Source organism: Pyrus communis, chromosome 9, assembly GCF_963583255.1.
Source record: "Pyrus communis chromosome 9, drPyrComm1.1, whole genome shotgun sequence".
In the NCBI taxonomy this organism is placed as follows: Eukaryota; Viridiplantae; Streptophyta; class Magnoliopsida; order Rosales; family Rosaceae; genus Pyrus; species Pyrus communis.
The window spans coordinates 23,267,242-23,286,637 of NC_084811.1; the positions used below are offsets into that span (position 1 = coordinate 23,267,242).

The 19,396-nt window shown below is 37.7% G+C and overlaps 1 protein-coding gene and 1 pseudogene across 2 annotated transcripts; one reads left to right on the forward strand and one right to left on the reverse strand.

Annotated features, from left to right (window-relative positions):
* Positions 1 to 258: 258 nt before the first annotated feature.
* LOC137746105 (ubiquitin C-terminal hydrolase 12) lies at positions 259 to 10,436 on the forward strand. 2 transcript variants are annotated; one of them, XM_068486170.1, is made up of 32 exons: positions 259 to 440; positions 670 to 742; positions 964 to 1,111; positions 1,226 to 1,383; positions 2,185 to 2,450; positions 2,548 to 2,766; positions 2,843 to 2,951; positions 3,046 to 3,161; positions 3,469 to 3,567; positions 4,060 to 4,169; positions 4,698 to 4,772; positions 5,156 to 5,234; positions 5,332 to 5,478; positions 5,557 to 5,637; positions 5,748 to 5,867; positions 5,973 to 6,095; positions 6,476 to 6,553; positions 6,669 to 6,757; positions 6,841 to 6,949; positions 7,114 to 7,182; positions 7,298 to 7,408; positions 7,499 to 7,554; positions 7,651 to 7,828; positions 7,925 to 8,026; positions 8,116 to 8,187; positions 8,417 to 8,482; positions 8,703 to 8,768; positions 8,979 to 9,065; positions 9,228 to 9,344; positions 9,461 to 9,535; positions 9,635 to 9,721; positions 9,837 to 10,436. In XM_068486170.1, the coding sequence occupies exons 1-32, from the start codon at positions 411 to 413 to the stop codon at positions 9,876 to 9,878; spliced, it is 3,357 nt and encodes a 1,118-aa protein (XP_068342271.1). In that variant the 5' UTR covers positions 259 to 410; the 3' UTR covers positions 9,879 to 10,436. The 2 variants fall into 2 exon arrangements, with proteins under 2 accessions (XP_068342271.1, XP_068342273.1); XM_068486172.1 differs by having other exon boundaries at positions 673 to 742.
* A 2,803-nt stretch (positions 10,437 to 13,239) lies between these two features.
* Positions 13,240 to 15,641, reverse strand: LOC137744540 (uncharacterized; annotated as a pseudogene).
* Between the last annotated feature and the right edge of the window lie 3,755 nt (positions 15,642 to 19,396).

The window sequence follows — 19,396 nt, forward strand, 5'->3', positions numbered from 1 at the left end:
AAGATCACATACGTCATTCGCCAGTGCACGTGACCCTCTGTGACTGCCACGTCTTCCATTTTAATCCCACCCAACCATCTCGCCCCAGGTGTCGGCCTCCCACTGGTCCTTCCACTCGCTAAAGATCTTACTCCTCTCAAATAAAGTCATAAACCCACCGCACCCGGTCCTCAATTTCCCAAACTACCCCCGCCCTTCCACGAAATCCCCAATACGCCCCTCCCTGGACTTTGCACTCAGCGGCTTGTCTCTGAGCCAGTTTCTTACGGGAGTGTCCCCTCCTTCGCAAAACGAAGCCCCGCTTCTCTCTCATCTCTCTCTCTCTGCCCCCCTCTCTCTCTGCCCCCGTCCTTCACTGGTATCGTTCGTCTCTCAGATTCGTCGATCGGACGGTTCGTTGCGCGGAAGCAATGACTATGATGACTCCTGCACCATTGGATGTACGTACCGACTCCTCTACATTTCCACTCTCGGTTTAATTTCATTGGGTTTCGGCTTCGTTCTTCGTTTCTGATCGCCTATGGATCTTGGTGCCGTTCGGCAGTTTCAAACTGGGAGGAATTTTGGGAATTCACCGACTTACAATGATTGATTTGCTAGGGTTATGATTCAGTAAGATAGGGTTAGGTTTGTCTCGGTCAGAGCTCTGATTTTTGTTTCTTTTGTTAGCAGCAACAGCAAGAGGACGAAGAGATGCTTGTGCCGCACTCGGATTTGGTCGAAGGTCCTCAGCCAATGGAAGGTTTAATTTTTAGTAATTTTTCGATGAGTTACTGTTTGAATTTCTTATGTTTGTGTTTATGGTGTGGTTTTGGAGCGTTATGTGTGGCGTAGTTGATCTGAAACAATTGATTTTTGTGTGAATTTGGCACCACGGGGTTTGATTAGAGTGCAAGTGGTTGCATTTTCTTTAGGGTTTTGGTTTTGTTGTTTTGAAATTTATGGTATTTGGTGTGTTGGTAGTAGCCCAAGTGGAGCCAGCTAGTACAGTTGATAGTCAACCAGTGGAGGATCCTCCAACAATGAAATTCACTTGGACAATTGAGAACTTTACTAGGTTGAACATCAAGAAGCACTACTCTGACATGTTCGTAGTGGGCGGCTATAAATGGTATTTTTTTCTTGTCTACCAGATGTCAAAAACTGATTATAACGCAGCTTAAGATTGGCTTATATTTGTATCTCGGTGATTGGATTCTGAATTGCTTTTGGTTTGTTTGATCAGGCGGATACTAATATTTCCCAAGGGAAACAATGTGGACTACTTGTCAATGTATTTGGATGTGGCAGATTCCGGGACATTGCCATATGGGTGGAGTAGATATGCGCACTTCAGCTTGGCTGTAGTTAATCAGATCCATACCAAGTACTCAATAAGAAAGGGTATATTCCTTTATTAGTCTTGTTTCTTTTTAGCATTCAAGTTTGTGCTTTTGCCTGGTTGTTGTATTCTGTTTTCTTTTATACTTTCAGTGAGAGCTTTGCTTGTTGTTGGGTAGTCATGGGCACCCAAGGCTTTTAATTAGAATTTATTATCCTTGAAATGGACGTACCTGGTTTTCCACTTCATAGTTCTTGGGTGATGCCATTTGAACGCAATCAATATCTAATTAATCACTCTAATCTTGTTATTGTGAGCTTTTAATTTTAATTTTTCTCGTTGAAATATCAAAACTATAAAGTAAAGAAAATTCTTCCACCCCTTTCTCTCTAACATCTTGGCTAACAGCAGCAGCACCATGAACTGACTTTGTGCCCATGGCGACTTTATTTGGGGATTTTTGAAGTTTGAGAAAAAGTGACTCAAAAAATTATGGAGTAAAACGTACCAACAGATGTTAGAAGTAAATTGAAAACCAATAGATTATTCCTTTTAGGTATCTAGGTGTCAAATATAGATTAACAGTAAAGGTAGGAACAGGAAGAATTTACTTGGAAATTATGTGCAATTAAGCAAGAATTCTAGGTAATGAAAAGGCTAACTGAATCAAGGGTTTCCATTTATTAAGGGATGAGCTTGCGGCGGGTCTGGCGATCAGATATGGTAAAGAATTGTATTTTATTGGTGTGGCCTATGTTGTAGAACATTAATTTGCAATGCGTTTAACCAGAACTGAACAATCTTTAATCATATTCAAGATGTTTTTTAAGACCTTTGTCTTTGATTGTTGTATGATGTTGCAGACACTCAGCACCAATTCAATGCAAGAGAAAGTGACTGGGGATTCACTTCATTCATGCCTCTTGGTGATCTTTATGACCCGAGCAGGGGATATCTGGTGAACGATACAGTTGTGGTTGAAGCTGAGGTTGCTGTCCGTAAGGTTCTTGATTACTGGTCATATGACTCGAAAAAGGAAACTGGTTATGTTGGGCTCAAGAATCAGGGAGCAACTTGTTATATGAATTCTCTTCTCCAGACTTTGTACCATATACCGTACTTCAGAAAGGTCATTTACATGATCTCCTGTTTTCATTGTAGGCTAAACATGGATTGTTTGAATTTTCTATGAAAAGCATTATCTCAATTTTGGACTTACTTACCAGGCTGTGTATCATATGCCAACAACTGAGAATGACATGCCTTCAGGAAGCATCCCTTTGGCGCTACAAAGTTTATTCTATAAGCTACAATACAATGATAGCAGTGTTGCAACCAAAGAATTGACCAAATCCTTTGGATGGGATACATATGATTCTTTTATGCAACATGATGTGCAGGAACTTAATAGAGTTCTTTGTGAAAAGCTTGAAGACAAAATGAAGGTATAGGAAGCTTTCAGTTTTTGCTATTGCTGTAGCTTTTGTTCATTCCACTTTGATAATTGTTCTGTGGGCCCAGGGAACTGTTGTGGAGGGTACAATACAGCAGTTGTTTGAAGGACATCACATGAATTACATTGAATGCATCAATGTGGATTACAAATCTACAAGAAAGGAATCATTTTATGGTAATATTTATTGGCACGATTTCAGTTGTTAAGAGTTGGGAAATATTTTGTAAATGTCAGTGCATGCCACTGGTTTCTTCTTATTACTTTGCAGACCTACAGCTTGATGTGAAAGGCTGTCGGGATGTTTATGCTTCTTTTGACAAGTATGTGGAAGTTGAACGTCTTGAGGGTGACAATAAATACCACGCCGAAGAACATGGTTTGCAGGTTAATTACTGAATCACTTTTGGAGGGCTGCATTTATACTATAAATATAATCTGAGGCTGCTTGTAGTTGCATTATTTCCAAAACTAGGGTTTACATTGTTTCCTCTGCAGTGAAGTATTTAATATATGTTCCCAAAACATGTGTTGGTGGTGTCGTGCGTGATATATTTTAAATTCTGATTGGATGCATCCTCAGTTTTTTCTTTCCATTAAATCTCTTGCTGAAGCAAGTATTCTTACATATATTTCTTTGATATTAAAAATTTAAAATATTGCTCTCAAGGAATATTTTGGATGTTTATTCCAGGATGCTAAGAAGGGTGTTCTGTTTATTGACTTCCCTCCCGTTCTTCAACTTCAGCTAAAGCGATTTGAATATGATTTTATGCGGGACACTATGGTTAAGGTTGGTACTGGAAGCTCATCTTCCTCCTTTAGCTTCATCTGTGTTTATACATGAAACATTGAAACTGTGATGTTTTACTATGAAGGTTAGTTTTACTATGAAGGTATGCTTCTTAGCTGAAAACAAAACTGTACCATGTAAATATATTTCTTCACATTTTGTATAAATTCAGGTGAAAGCTTGTCTTTGCCTCTTGGGTTTCAATCTAATTTTAATTTTGTTTTATGACTGAATGCTGAAAGATGGATTAACCCCTATCTATATGGTTCTTTTTGTTCCTTTTTTTTCTCAACCAAAAAAAGAAAGCCTCATTGTTTTCCAGTTTCTTTGTAGTTGAACTTTCTCAATCGAATGAATTATTTCAAATTTATATATACTAATGAAATTCGTTTTTACCTCTTGGGTATGTTTGTTTGTGTGGCAATGACATTTTTTAAAAGGAAAGCAAATAAATTATCATGGTAAGAATGTTGTATTATTTGTTTTTGGCAGATAAATGATCGCTATGAATTTCCTCTTCAACTTGACCTTGATAGGGAGAATGGAAAATATCTATCACCTGAATCAGATAAGAGTGTTCGCAACCTCTACACTCTTCATAGGTATCTATTTTGCCTTGTACTATTACATGATATAATATAGATCATCTGTTTCCTAAATTTGGCATGTTATTTCAAAGGATTGTACTTTCTAGACCTTTGCATGTGCATGGCATTATTTACTGAGTGTAACATAACCAATTTTCTTCTTCTTGTCTTGACATATGATATCCCCAGTGGATAGACCAATTTTTTTCATTGAAATTGAAGCTGGGTTATAGAACTATCTAATGCATGGTCATTCATGATGTCTAGGAGTCTACTTATTTATCAAAGTTCTTTCATGCCTATGACTATTAAGGCATTGTGCCTCTACTATTAGTTGAGTGGGTGGGATTATGAAAAAAATTTCGGGTTTAATTTATCAGTTGTGCCCAATAGTGATTATGGTATTTAAAAATACTAATACAATATATGAAGAGGGTTATTCGAACCTGCTTTTGCATCTGCCTGGTTGGTCATGTTGTGTGGAGCTTCATAATTTTTACTTTGTAGTTGGTTACTTACTATGATAATTTTCTACTGTTGCAGTGTCTTGGTGCATAGTGGTGGGGTGCATGGTGGACATTACTATGCTTTCATCAGACCAACCCTCTCAGACCAGTGGTACGGACTGATCTCCTGGAATCGATTCTCTCTGTAGTTGTCTGGAGTCTCAGACAGAAAACACATGAATGCAGAGACAGACATTCTCTAACACCGCTCTCTTGCTTTGCTTCTACGTTTTTTTGTTGCTCATTGTTCAAATAAGATGGTTTTATTGGAATCTATATATTTCACATTGCTTTTCTGATGGATTCTGGTACCATAACATGGTTACCTGACTGCTTGCTCGAAAAGAAAGCACCTGTTATTTTATGACATATGCATTTTTTTTTTCCAAGAATTACTTTGAAGTTGGTATTTCTTTATTTGGATTTTTATGCATGACTGAGTGTTCTTGTGCATGCATTTCATGTGTTGATGTAATTTGTCATGTCTTGTTTTAGGTACAAATTTGATGATGAACGTGTGACAAAAGAGGATGTGAAGAGAGCTTTAGAAGAGCAGTACGGTGGTGAGGAAGAGGTAGTTTAGTTTTTGCTGTATCCGACCTGCTATGGTTCTCCTTGATTTTAAAGTTTCTTAATTGTCAACTGACCTATTGTTGTTTTCTTTCCAACAGTTGCCACAGACCAATCCTGGCTTCAATAATACTCCTTTCAAATTTACAAAATACTCAAATGCATACATGCTTGTGTATATACGGGACAGTGATAAGGACAAAATAATATGTAACGTGGATGAGAAAGACATAGCCGAACATCTAAGGGTAATGGTATATCATGCATAAGTTCTGATTCCAGTATCCAATTAAGAGAATGAACTGACATTCTATGTTCCATTTCAGATAAGGTTGAAGAAAGAACAAGGAGAGAAGGAGGACAAAAGGAAATATAAGGCACAAGCACACCTCTATACTATTATTAAGGTAAAGGTTTCTAGTTTATCCTCGTTTTCACCATTGTTTGTTCAGATTTGGTATGACAGGTGTTTCGTGTGGAACAAAAAAATTATGGCAAAATTTAATGATGTGTTTAGGTTGCTCGAGATGTGGATCTGACAGAACAAATTGGAAGGGATATTTATTTTGATCTTGTGGACCATGACAAAGTTCGTAATTTCCGTATTGAGAAACAAAAGCCCTTTAATCTTTTCAAGGTACACCAGTACAGGCTGACTTTGTGCATTTATACCTTCTTTATTCTTTTTTACAATTTGGGGTTATGTTTAATAGGGAATTCCTAAATTTGAAATGGTTAACAGGAGGACGTTGCGAAAGAGTTTGGCATACCAGTGCAGTTTCAGCGTTTCTGGATTTGGGCCAAGAGACAAAACCACACATATCGCCCCAACCGACCATTGACACCTCAGGAAGAAACACAATCAGTACGTACTTTGTACTTCCTACCTTTGAATGGGTTTTCAATGCAAGATGCCCTGCTCCTTGCCCGCGTGCTTTGTTTTCAGTTCTATTCGTAATTCCTAATTCTTATTATATCTCAATTATTACTTTTCCTCCATTTGGATTTATTAGTGGATGTTGTGTAAAACTGATCAGCTCAAGTTTATGAACGAATGATGGATGATTATAATTGTATTATTTGTGAAATTGGAATTTAACTAAGTGCTTAATGGATTGGTCAGTGATAAACATTCAATCTCAGATTTGGAATGATTGATAGTTTTTTTAACTGCACTTCGGTGCTAAGAAGAGCTTGGTTTAGGTGCCTTATGCAAAGCTAATGATGACCGCTTGCATTTTTCAGGTTGGACAATTGAGAGAGGTATCAAATAAAACACACAATGCAGAGCTAAAGTTGTTTCTGGAAGTAGAGTTTGGGCCGGTAACCAGTCTTACTCTATTCTTGTTACTACCTGTGTAGTGAAGCTTGTTGGAGTTCCAATTGCTGTATGAAAGGATTTTTTTCTTACATTTTATCGTTTCTGTACATTTTCCAGGATCTACGTCCTATTCCTCCGCCTGTCAAAACTAAGGAAGATATCCTTCTTTTCTTTAAGCTTTATGAGCCTGAGAAACAAGAACTACGGTACCTCCTGCTCTTTCTGCATAGCTGAATATTTTTATCCTTTGCCTTGTGTTTGCTAATTTAAGTTTCGTTTCTGTTTCCAGTTTTGTTGGTAGGTTTTTCGTGAAGAGTTCTAGTAAACCAGCAGAGATTTTAGGAAAATTAAATCAACTGGCTGGTTTTACCCCTGATGAAGAAATTGAACTTTATGAGGTGTGTTTCACTTTAAATTTTAGCATAAGGTTGTGTCGTAGCTCACACACTCATATATATTGTATATAGACGTGTAGAATGTATATGTATATTTATAATTCGTTGCATGCTTTGCTGTAGCATTTTAAGCAAACTTAATATATGTTTTTGTGCTACAATTTCAGGAAATAAAGTTTGAGCCCTGTATCATGTGCGAACACCTTGACAAGAAGACCTCATTTCGATTAAGTCAGGTAACTGTTGCTATATTGCATGCTTGGTATATTACAAATATGTGTGTATTATAGGAATTGACGTTTTGATTCTAGGTATATTTTCAGTTAACCATTGGTTGCGTTCCTTTTCCAGATTGAAGATGGGGATATTATTTGCTTTCAGAAGTCTACTCCTCTTGAAAGTGAAGAAGAATGTAAATATCCTGATGTTCCTTCATTTTTGGAATACGTACACAATCGCCAGGTACAGGCTGTGGAAACATTTAATTTGTTTTATAGCTATATTTTGTTGAATGTTAAACCTAACTGTGTTGAATGGTCTGATGCTTTACAGGTTGTTCATTTCCGTTCTTTGGAGAAACCTAAGGAGGAGGATTTCAGTTTAGAATTGTATGTACTTCCTGAACCATTGTCCCTCCTAGTTGAACAGTCCATCATTGTTTTATTACTCAGTTCGTTAACTTTATTTTTCATTGTTATTTTTAGGTCAAAGCTACACACTTACGATGATGTGGTGGAGAAATTGGCTCGCCAAATTGGTTTGGAAGATCCCACCAAAATCAGACTCACTGCACATAACTGCTACTCTCAGCAACCTAAGCCCCAACCAATTAAATTTCGGGGCGTAGAGCATTTAACTGATATGTTAGTTCATTACAATCAAGTAGGTGACACTGTATTGCCCCTTCCTCTGTTTAATTCACTCTCATATGCATCATGTGGTGTGGCTACTAATTATGCTTATTGTTTCCTTTTACAGAGCTCTGATATTTTGTATTATGAAGTCTTGGACATCCCCCTGCCAGAATTGCAAGGCCTAAAAAATCTAAAAGTTGCTTTTCATCATGCTACAAAAGATGAGGTACGAGTAATTTTTTTTTCAGCGTCTTCTGCCTATGAACAGTGATTACATCATTGTGCACATCATAATCTTGAGTGATATGTTTACAGGTGGTGATTCACAACATTAGATTGCCCAAACAGAGCACTGTGGGGGATGTCATTAATGTACTTAAAACGAAGGTACTGTTTCTGTCAATCATATTTTAAGTTCTATGTGTATTTTCTTTTCGTTTTTGGTACAGGAAAGGTAATGATGCTGTCATACATCAATTTCCTTTATTTATTGCTTATAAGATACATCACTTTGACTAACTTTAAGAGTTATTAGATGCTCAACATAATTTATCTCTGCCTCCTTTGAAAGTTCTGTATAATAGATTTTACTCAATGTATGGTGTACTTGAAACAGGTAGAGCTGTCTCATCCAAATGCAGAACTCCGATTGCTTGAGGTTTTCTATCACAAGATTTACAAGGTAATTATTTGTATGTCAGCTGTGTCGGCATATAGGTATTTTTTTGGGTCATTTTTCCCAGAAATGATATGCACGTAGCTGGCCCCATTTATGATGTGATTATATATGATATGTTTGGCTTGTTTTCCTAAAGGACCTTATTATATCAGAATTTTTTTCCGTCGAATAATGTATGTGCTTTAGTCTGTAGTTGCACTCAGTTCCATCTGTTTGTTTTCAGATCTTCCCATACAGTGAGAAAATTGAGAATATAAATGACCAGTACTGGACTTTGCGTGCAGAGGAGGCAAGTTCATTTCTCCCCCTTTTCTTTATCTAGTTTTATTTTGGGAACTTTCTTCTTTATTCAGTTGAAATTTTTTAGAATGTGGGTGTAGTTTTATGGGCAAGATTTGTAATTAGTTGGTTTTCCCTTTCCGGATTAGCATCCTTGCTTGGATTGATATTTTTAATCGGTACTTTCTATGCAGCTGACTTTTCCCCCCTTGTGTATCAGATTCCAGAAGAAGAGAAAAACTTGGGTCCCCATGATCGCTTGATTCATGTTTACCACTTTACAAAAGACACTGCACAGAACCAGATGGTATGCGAATTTTTATAAAAAAAATTTCGCAAGCGGAATCTTGGCTTGTTGATTGATATTTTGTACAACTATTTGATTCCTGTTTCAGTTAGAGATGAAGAGTGATTCACCCAAATATATAAAGATTTTAGTAACTATCTTGTTCTTTGTACATTTCAACAGCAAGTACAAAATTTTGGGGAACCTTTCTTCTTGGTCATCCATGAAGGTGAAACTTTAGCTGAAGTTAAAGAACGGATACAAAAGAAATTGCAGGTCCCCGATGAGGAGTTCTCCAAGGTACTTGATTCAACCTTACATTCGTTGGAACGTGACTGGAGGAAAAGATTGTTTTACCTCTATTATTAATGGTTTTTGTATTTTGCTGCTCATCTATTTCCCTTTTGGTTGCGCAGTGGAAGTTTGCTTTCTTGTCACTTGGTCGTCCTGAGTACTTGCAGGATTCTGATGTTGTTTCCAGCCGTTTTCAGGTATGTTCTATATTCTATCGCAATCTTGTGCTTATGGGTATTGCCATTATTGCGTTGCGGGTTCTTTAATTCCATTTTTATGGCTTTTGTTTTCCTCAGAGAAGAGATGTTTATGGTGCATGGGAGCAGTACCTTGGGTTGGAGCACTCTGATAATGCTCCTAAGAGAGCGTATGCTGCAAATCAGGTAAGTGCTGCTTTTTGGTGTTATACAAACTTCACATGCTTATGCCCAAATAGTGTATGGAAGAAATGGATACCTCCCGTTTCTTGGTTTTGATTCACCTCACAATATTTTGCAGAACCGTCACACATACGAGAAGCCAGTTAAAATATACAACTAACAAGAGCCGATGGTCCTAGGCCAGTGCATCAGCTTGTACTTAGCATCCTTCAGTGCCACAGAGGCAGTCTGAAAACAGCCAGGATGCGAAACAATGTAGCTCGTATCATATAGGGGTGATTTGGTTAGGATTCGATTGTTGTGTTTTGGGCTCAAATATTGATTCATGTGGTTGGGGAACTGGAAGATCATCTCCCGATGTGTCGTAAAATTGTTAATCCCTCTGCTGGAGTTCGGCTCTGATCCTTTTGTTTGTTTGTTTGTTTGTTTTACCTCCTTAATGAAGGCGCCTCCTCGCTTTCGGAGGTTGGTTGCGTTCCCTATACAGCTCCGTTGTAATTTAGCAGTACATAAGGAGATTTTGAGGGCATTTGTATCGGGTACAGTCGGCTGCATTTGCATTTAGGATTGTTCCGTAATATTATTTTTCTGTTCAATTAATTTTATCTTAATTTCGTGAAAGAGATGGGAAAAAAACTGCAAAACGGGTTTGTATTAGCGTATTTGGCTTGTTCACAATTCTGGCTCTCAGATTGTATAAGATATATGATTTCGAATTGGTGTGTTTGTGTGTATCGATCTGAACCGTTTATGTTTTAGTTCATCTATGCAGTGTTTATGATTTCGCATTTCAGTTTTGCACAAGTCACTGCGTCGTCCATGCAGGACATGTTGATTTATTACCAAAATAGATGTATAAGATGGGCTACCGAAATTTAAGTGAAAAACGCTATTCAGCAATGCAGTTCAAGTAATCCAGGAACATTAAAATATGACTACGCATATATCCCTTTTTCTTGTCCTCTCTAAATTTTTTTATTATTAAGGAGAGAAATTGGTTTGAAATTATTACAATAATTTAGGGATGGATAAGGTTTCGAACCCGGGATGCATGGATAGAAACTCAACATCTTATTGAGAAATTTTTCAATATGCTCGGTATTCGGAATGGTACACCCCATGCTATTATACAATTGGAGGGAAGTTTATTTTTCCAGGTGTCCCTCTAATTGTATAATAACATGTGCCGTACCATTTCATGTTTCAGGTACATTGAAAAATCTCTCCACTCTATTCATTTGGATATTGGACCACATGTCCCTTTTAGTTTGTTATATTTTATCTTATACAATAAAATCTCTCTAAAATAATACTCTGTAAAGGAATAACCTTCTAAAGTCATAAACAATTTTGGTCCCAACTTGGTACTAGTTATGTGTAGGAATAAACTTCATATGGTGACAAGTTACAATTTTTTTTTGGTCCCATTTTAGGAAACACATCTCCAAACAGTAATAACCGTCAATGAGTACAAAAATATGCAATATCACTAATAAAAGTTTAAGATGAACTCAATATTTCTCTAAAGTTTGGGACAATGCTTTAGCTTTTAAAGTTGATACCACCTTTTTAAGCTTGCGGGTAATATAATACTTCATCAACATGAACACCTTGTTGAAGCTGCAATGTTTCTAACTTCTCAAGCATGTGTACTACTTCTTGGCATGAAAATTTTAGTATTTCCACACACATTCATTAAGGATAAATACGTTGATAAATAATATTTTTAACTACACCTCTATTATTTAATCACCTCTCTAAAATATGAAATTAACTTGGTCCCAACTTTATGACTTTATAAAGGTTTATCTATGCAATGCCAAAGCAAATTGATATCAGAATTCAGGGTTTGGGGATTAATCCAATCTAATAAACATAGCAAGCCATGGTGACTATGGGGGATGCTTTGAGTGTTGAATTAAAAAAAAGTGGTTCTGTTTATACTCAAATGTCTCTGGAGACTCTTCAGTTTTGTTGAAAATAAAAGAACGATGCCCATCAGCGTAATGACGTGAAGAAATCCAGGATTTCCAACATCTGCAAACATTGGTTGCTTGCTGTGAACAAGGGCGACCACAAGTGCGGTCCGATGGTCACCGTAAAAGCTAGGGCGACCACAAGTACGGTCCAATGGCCACCGTAAAAGCTAGAAAAAAATGGTGTGAAAATCACCTTCCATGTGGTATTGAGAGTTCAAATGCAAACTTAGCGTTAGAAGTGGATGAAAAAGCCACAATGACATTGACATGAACACAACTTCTAGAAATAAGACCAAATTAGAATAAGGTATAACAAAAATACAAACAAACTCCTTTTGTTTTTTTCCAAGCAAGCAAATATGGTGGTATCAATCTGTTTGAGGAAATTGAGAGGGTACATGACAGCCGAAAATGAAAAGAATCATGATGAAAAAAAAAAAAGGATTGAAGGAGGCATTGTGACCAATTGACCCGCGATACAGGTCACAATTGAGGAAGGGGTTAGAAGCCTTTTTACGAGCAATTGTTCAAAATGTCCCTCGCAATCCTGTTTCTTCGTCATGTTTATTTTCTTTTTCAACCGTGTTGTAACGTCTCAATTTCCTCAAACACATTGTTACCACTATATCTGCTTAATTGAAAGAAATAGTTTGTTTGTATTATTGTTCTTCCTCAGCTAATTTGGTCTATTTATACAGGTTGCGCTCACGTTAAAAATCATGGTGGCTTTTTCACCTAACCCTCATGCTAAAAGCTTGCATTTCAACAAGACCAAAATTACCAACACTGATTTCATGAAGCTATTCAACCTGAGATTATTCAACCTGATCTTGCATGGGATTTTCTACACTACTCTGGAGTATGGGATACTCTCTGAGTGTCTTAACCGTAAGATCTTAGTTTAAAAAATATAAAAACCAAGATCTAAAAACGGTAAAAACATTCGAAGTATTTCGTAATCCATAGCAACCTATTTCAATTCAATGTAGAATGGTTATGTTAACACTCAAAACTCATTTCAGGACCCAGATACGTACTTTTCTCAAATGACTTCAGTATGATAAGTCCACATACAAATAATGAAAAAAAAAAAAAGGAATTGTTATTAGCACTCCAAAAATCTCATTCTACACTCCAAACTTTCTATATTAGAAAAGAAAAATACACTTGTGAGAAGTGTAGAATGAGATTTTTGGAGTGCCAATAATATTTCCCAAAAAAAAATTGAACTTCAAAAAATTGTGTAGCTGATGTCTTCGTGCACCTTTAGTTTATGAATCTTATACATGTTCATCAAGAGGGCCCAAGTAGTAAGTAAAATGTAGTAGTAACATATATATACTCTCGTCATCACTAACGCCAAAAGTGAAAACCAAAAATTAAAAACGAAATAGTTCCCGAACGAAACTTCAAAAAAAAAAAAAAAAAAAACTAATGCACCAATTCCGTTGCATAATTGGGTAAAAGGCTAACGCAGTTCTGTCAGCAGGATTCGTAAGACTCGTATTTTATGAAACTCCATTGGATATGATCTACATCCCATTACAAAACTCGGTATGATATTAAACCATTTACGGTCTTAACAACCAATCGATTCATGCGTACAAGCAGCAGCAAGTAAGATCTTGCTTTCGGCCCTATATCTATGAAACAGCACCAAATCAGGTCGTTGATTTCGACATCTATAAACATATGATGGTAAAGAGATTTCAAATGAAACATGTGTGCATATGCCAACAAGTATGGATGCACCGCAGGCATGCTATTGTTCTTGCGTGAAATCAAAGTCTATGAAGAAGCAAAAAAAAAAGAATTTACCTAAGCCCAAGGACGAAATTTCATCTTGATGGAAGAAATGATTCCCCCTTGCTTTCTGTTTCAGGCTTGAATTAATCTTCTTGACAGCGGCAAGCAAGTCCTGAAAGTCAAGTTCAACACAACACAATTTTTCACAAATTGGAAACAAAACAAACAACAAATTTGACTTCATGCAGTAAACTATAAAGCGAACTGTGATATTTGATGAGGATTGATATATTCATTTAAGACTAAAACTGGTAAGTTTCTAAATGCACATAAGGGCACAGAAAGTTTGTCAACATCTATCTTATTCTACCCTAACGTCATTCTTATTTGCATTCATTTTTCTTGCTTAATGAAGAAACTACATCAATAACGATATCCTCTGAGTTGCACGGTGCATCATTCATATTCATAAACTTTTCCAGAGTCCTCAACGCCATTTATTACATTATCTCACATCTTGGTCGATTCCATTGGGTTTATATAAATTTGCACATTTTAACTTGTATCAATTGGATGGGGACAAAAAAAAAAAAACAAGCCTTCATCTGCAAGGAGACTACTGATTTAGCCAACTGAAATCCACAAACCATGCGTAAATCTGCTATGAAGCATTCTCAAACAATGTTCCAAGACCAGACGATGAACAACGACAAACCTGAGCTCTCTCGTGGTCTATAACTTTGGGGTTGCTAAAACGGGAAACCTTTAGGATATCATTTTTAATACTCCAGCACAACTAGCATGGAAACTTTATCACTAGATAGATACTTCACTATCCAAACATTCAACATCTTACAGCTATTAGAATAATAGTCAATTTCTCAGCCATTCAATAGATACTTCTCTCTATATTTTATCACCATAAGGATTCCAAATGCCGGTATAAGATTCGTTCCCATTATCATAAATCATGATGCAGGTAACTAAAGCATGACCTTGCAATACAGTGTATGCAGATTTGAAAACATAAATGCAATCACAATAAACACGACGCAGCTTCATACCTCCCAAGATGCTAGACTTTTCATGTAGGAAGGAAGGCTCTCGTAGTCATCCCTGGGATACCTTTACAAGAGGCAAAGGAACTTCAGCTAGCTTTGGTTTATCCTCAACTTCCCCTACATTTATTCAAACGCAATGCCAACATCAATGGGCAATCGTCATAAGATTTTGTTCCCAGCTAAACCGATGATTTTCAGTGGAAACATACTACAAAAGACAGAATTACATACCGAAATCAGATAGCAATCCATCTCTGGGAGCTCCTGAGGTCTTCGTGGAAGCATCATACGACCCCTTAAAGGACCTAAAACTCATGCATAGCTATATCAGGTTCCTCACTTTTAGCATTAGCTGCAGCAGAGTGCGCGACAGAACTGAAAGCGTCCATTGCATCAGCGAAAATTAAACTGAAACTAAGAAAACAAGTGCGCAAAATTCGAGCATTGTGAACTAGAAATCACAAACAAACAGATATACGGGTTTTGATTTCAATTTCTGACCTTTAGATGCTAAAGTGGCAAGAGACGCATCCAAAAGCCCGAGCTTCTTGAAACTCAAAGACTTGTCCAATGTAATCGAAACACCACTAAGAAAACACAAATCAAAATTCCAATTCCCAATTTTTTAATTTTAAGTACAAATTCCTATTAAGGATACAAATCTTCTTCTTCATCAATGACAGGTGCATAGAATCCGTCCTCTTGAACAACCGGCGTCCTTTCAAAGTCGTCCTCGTCAATCTCAAGTTCTGCAGAAACTACCATAATTAATAATTTATTACGAATAATTATTTTTAAGGGCGTGTTTGGCTGGCGAAAAAACTAGTACCGGCGACGGAGGAGGGGGAGAGACGGCGTTGGAGGTGGAGGAGGCGGGTTTGGTTGTCCTTGGACCTCGCAGCAGTGTCCCAAGAGCTCCTCGAAGGAGACGGTGCCGAACGACATCATTTCAAGGAGGTTGAGTTGGGTGCTGGCGGCGGAGATGCGGCGGTTGAGGGATTGGAGGAAGTTGGACGACGCCGTATAGAGAGGGATGGGGCGGCGGCCGACAGAAGTTTTGAGGGCGTCGCAGCTGCTGTGGAGGTGGTTGCAGAAGGACGCTACGCCCTTGCACAAGCTCCGAATCGATTCCTCCATTTCTCTCTCTCTCTCTCTCGCGCGTTCTGAATTCTTCCGTTTGGCTCCTTTTTTTCATTCGGAATTAAATGGGCGGGAAGTAGATGTCGAAGAACAATAATTTAAAGTAGGTATAAGATATCAACAAGCGCCTGTAGCTCAGTGGATAGAGCGTCTGTTTCCTTAGCAGAAGGCCGTACGTTCGACCCCTACCTGTCGCGAGCTAATTTTTACTTTCATTCTTTTTGCTCCTTTATGCGATTTTAAAGTAACAATTTAACTAACATTGCTGAAATCTTCGGCTATTCCGAGTCCTCACACGATTTATGGAAATCTTTTAAAGTAACAATTTAACTAACATTGCTGAAATCTTCGGCTATTCCGAGTCCTCACACGATTTATGGAAATCTATGAAGGACATGTATGGGAATCAAAACAATTTATTACACACGAGTTATTCAGCTAAAGAGAGACATTGCCAGTATTTTAAAGTAACAATTTAACTAACATTGCTGAAATCTTCGGCTATTCCGAGTCCTCACACGATTAATGGAAATCTGTGAAGGACATGTATGGGAATCAAAACAATTTATTACACACGAGTTATTCAGCTAAAGAGAGACATTGCCAGTCTTCAACAAGATGGAAAATCCTTTGTGCAAGATTATGTGGAATGAGTTAGATGTTTATCTACCTCAGATCATTGACACTGATGTTCTTCTGAAAAAGGCTGATAAAGACAAGATATATCAGTTGCTTGCTAGCTTAACTCGGACTATGAGGATCTCAGGAGCCACATCCTGATGAATGTCAAACTTCCTTCGTTCAAAACGGTGTGTGCCACTGTTCAACATGAAGAAGCTTGAAGAAGGGTGATGAACTTGGAGAAGAATCCCAAAATTTCTGAATCTAGAGTCTACGTTGCAAAACATAAACCCTTAAACAACAAGCCTTACAAGGGTAAAAATCCACATTTGAAATGCAGTTACCATGACACAATAGGTCACGTTGAGGAAAAATGCTGGATTCTGCATCCCGAACTAAAACCTAAGTTCAACAAGGATCACAAAATGATTCCTTCAAGGCAGCCCCGCGTTGGCTCGTACAAACCTCAGCATGCTGCCAATCACAGCTACTGTTCATTCACTGATGGTATTCAGGACTTCACTTCAAATCATGTCTCACTCATCAGTGAATTTGCAATATACTTGCAAAACAAGGGACATAGAGAAGCTGCATAAAGCTCAAAGGCTAAAAATGAAAATCCCACTTCACTACTAGGATAGTTCGCAGGTTTCCTTGCTGAAAATGAGAATATACCAAGAAGCAAAGCTCTAGATATTTTTAGTGCTTTCTCAATTTCTCTACACACTAGTATTGAACATGATTGTTGGATTATTGACTCAGGAGCCATTGACCATATGACAAACAAAGCCTCCAACTTACATAGTTTTCAAACCTTGTCAAAACCTTCTCATGTATCAGTTGCTAATGGAAAAAATGCCATGGTTTTGGGTGTGGGAAAAGTCAAATTGCTTTCAAACAACCTTGAGTCTACTACACTATTTGTTCTTACCTTTCCCTTTCAACTTTTGTCAATAGGGAAGATCACTAGAACCCTAAATTGTCTTGTCACTTTCTCACTAAGTAGTACTGTGTTTCATGATTCTCTCACCAAGACGAGGATCGATGAATGTTTTTTTTTTAATGGTCTTGACTATCTATGCAATGAACCTCATCTAGTCAAAGCCTTCCAAGTTGATTCAATCTCTCCCAAGGACCAATAAATCTGGCATCAAAGATTAGGACATCCATCAGAGGTTGTTTTGTTTAAACTTTTTCCCAAAATGTACCAATCATCTATAATGTGTGATACATGTCAGTTCTCCAAGTTTACTAGACTCCCTTTAGTTCCTCAATGTCTAGGGCTAGCAAACCTTTTGAACTTGTACACTCCGATGTTTAGGGTCCAACTATTGAATCTTTTAATGGATATAAATATTTTGTTGCCTTTGTGGATGACTTTACTAGGCTATATCTCTTGCAATTCCAAAAATGAGGTCTTCTCTATGTTTAAAGACTTTCATCAACTTGTCATAACTCAATTTCAGTCAACCATTAAGAACTTAAGAATCGATAATGGCACTGAGTTCTTATCCAACAATATGAATCAATATTTGAGCTCTCATGGTATTATCCACCAGACAAGTTGTGTGGGAACCCCACAACAAAATGGGATCTCTAAAAGGAAGAGCAGGGATTTACTTGAGAAGACTTGTGCATTGATGTTGCATATGAACATACCAAAGAAATTTTTGTCACAAGCCATTCTTACTGCAACTTATTTAATCAACCGATTGCCTATTCATGTTTTAGAGTTTAAGTCTCCTTATGAAACTCTTAAAGGAAGGCCTATAACTCTATCACATTTGAGGGTATTTGGCTGCACTTGCTTTGTTCATGTTCAAGCATTGCACCGTGACAAACTGCATGCTAGGGTTGCGAAGTGTGTCTTTATGGGGTATTCATCAACTCAAAAATGTTACAAATGTTTTCATCCTATAATTAACAAAATGTTTGTGTCTAGGGATGTAAAATTTGAGGAAACTATTCCATATTTCTCCAAGAAGGCTGCTCACTCTCGAGAGGGAGAACTAATGTGTGGCTTATTTCCTTTGCTTGCATGCATTGACACTCAGTGCATTTGGATCCTGAAGCCACTAGCAATCATGGACAAGAAGAGGTTGTGAGTGACACTACTCATGTGTGTCCTCAACCTAGCAATCTGGGGGATGGTAATGAGTGTACTCAAGATGAAAGTCACGAGGAGGTTCCCACTTTGCCTCCTACAAGGCGTAAACCTATGCGTGCTCAACAACCTCCAGCAAGGCTTCGAGACTATGTCACCTTTACTTCCAAACACCCTATCATTGAGGTGTTGAAGTATAGTAGTGTCTTCCCAATCATGCTACGTTCCTGGCTGAAATTTCCCATCACATTGAACCACAAACCTTTCAAGAAGCTCAACTAATTCATGAGTGGAGAAATGCTATGAAGGATGAACTTTGTGCCTTGGAGAACAATCAAACATGGAGCATTTTGAAGTTACCATCAGGGAAGAAAGCTGTTAGGAGTAGATGGATCTATAAGATAAAGTTCAAGGCTGATGGATCAATTAAACGTCACAAGGCCAGATTGGTTGCGTGTGGTTTTACTTAGACATTTGGCGTAGACTACAAGGAGACATTCGCTTCGATAGCCAAAATGAACTCTGTTAGGGTTCTTCTTTCAGTGGCTGTGAATTGCCGCTACTAGTGAATGCTCTTATGTCAACGAGGTTACCAAACCAAAGCAAGCAGCTGCTTCCTCCCTCCACGATATCTAGATCTGCATACGCTTTACTTGAGCAGTTTTCTAAACATAATCGCCTACATCCATTGAGGCTCATGCTTTTATTAAGCCATAAAGATGTGTCTGGCAATTTAATCCCATTGTACTTGAGGAAGCCATCTCCATGGTTGTAGGCCAACAGAATCTTTTGAATGCACTTATCAGACCAGTATCCTGAGTTACAATCTTTTGGAGATTTTGGTGCAAATCCCTTCAAGCATGCACATATGGGAGCACGATTGATATTGCAAGTAGTATATGCACCACACAAGACATAAGTTTCACACTGATCTGCATGGAATGTAAGGGAAAATTCCTAACTCTGTGTTTGGTGAATTGTTATTAGCACTTCAAAAATCTCATTTTGACACACCTCGATCGAGATC

Coding starts and splice junctions, on each gene's coding strand:
- LOC137746105 (XM_068486170.1), top strand. CDS start 411: ATGACTATGATGACTCCTGCACCATTGGAT. Junction 5,868..5,972: donor AGCCCTTTAATCTTTTCAAG/GTACACCAGTAC, acceptor AATGGTTAACAG/GAGGACGTTGCGAAAGAGTT. Junction 9,536..9,634: donor TTGTTTCCAGCCGTTTTCAG/GTATGTTCTATA, acceptor TGTTTTCCTCAG/AGAAGAGATGTTTATGGTGC.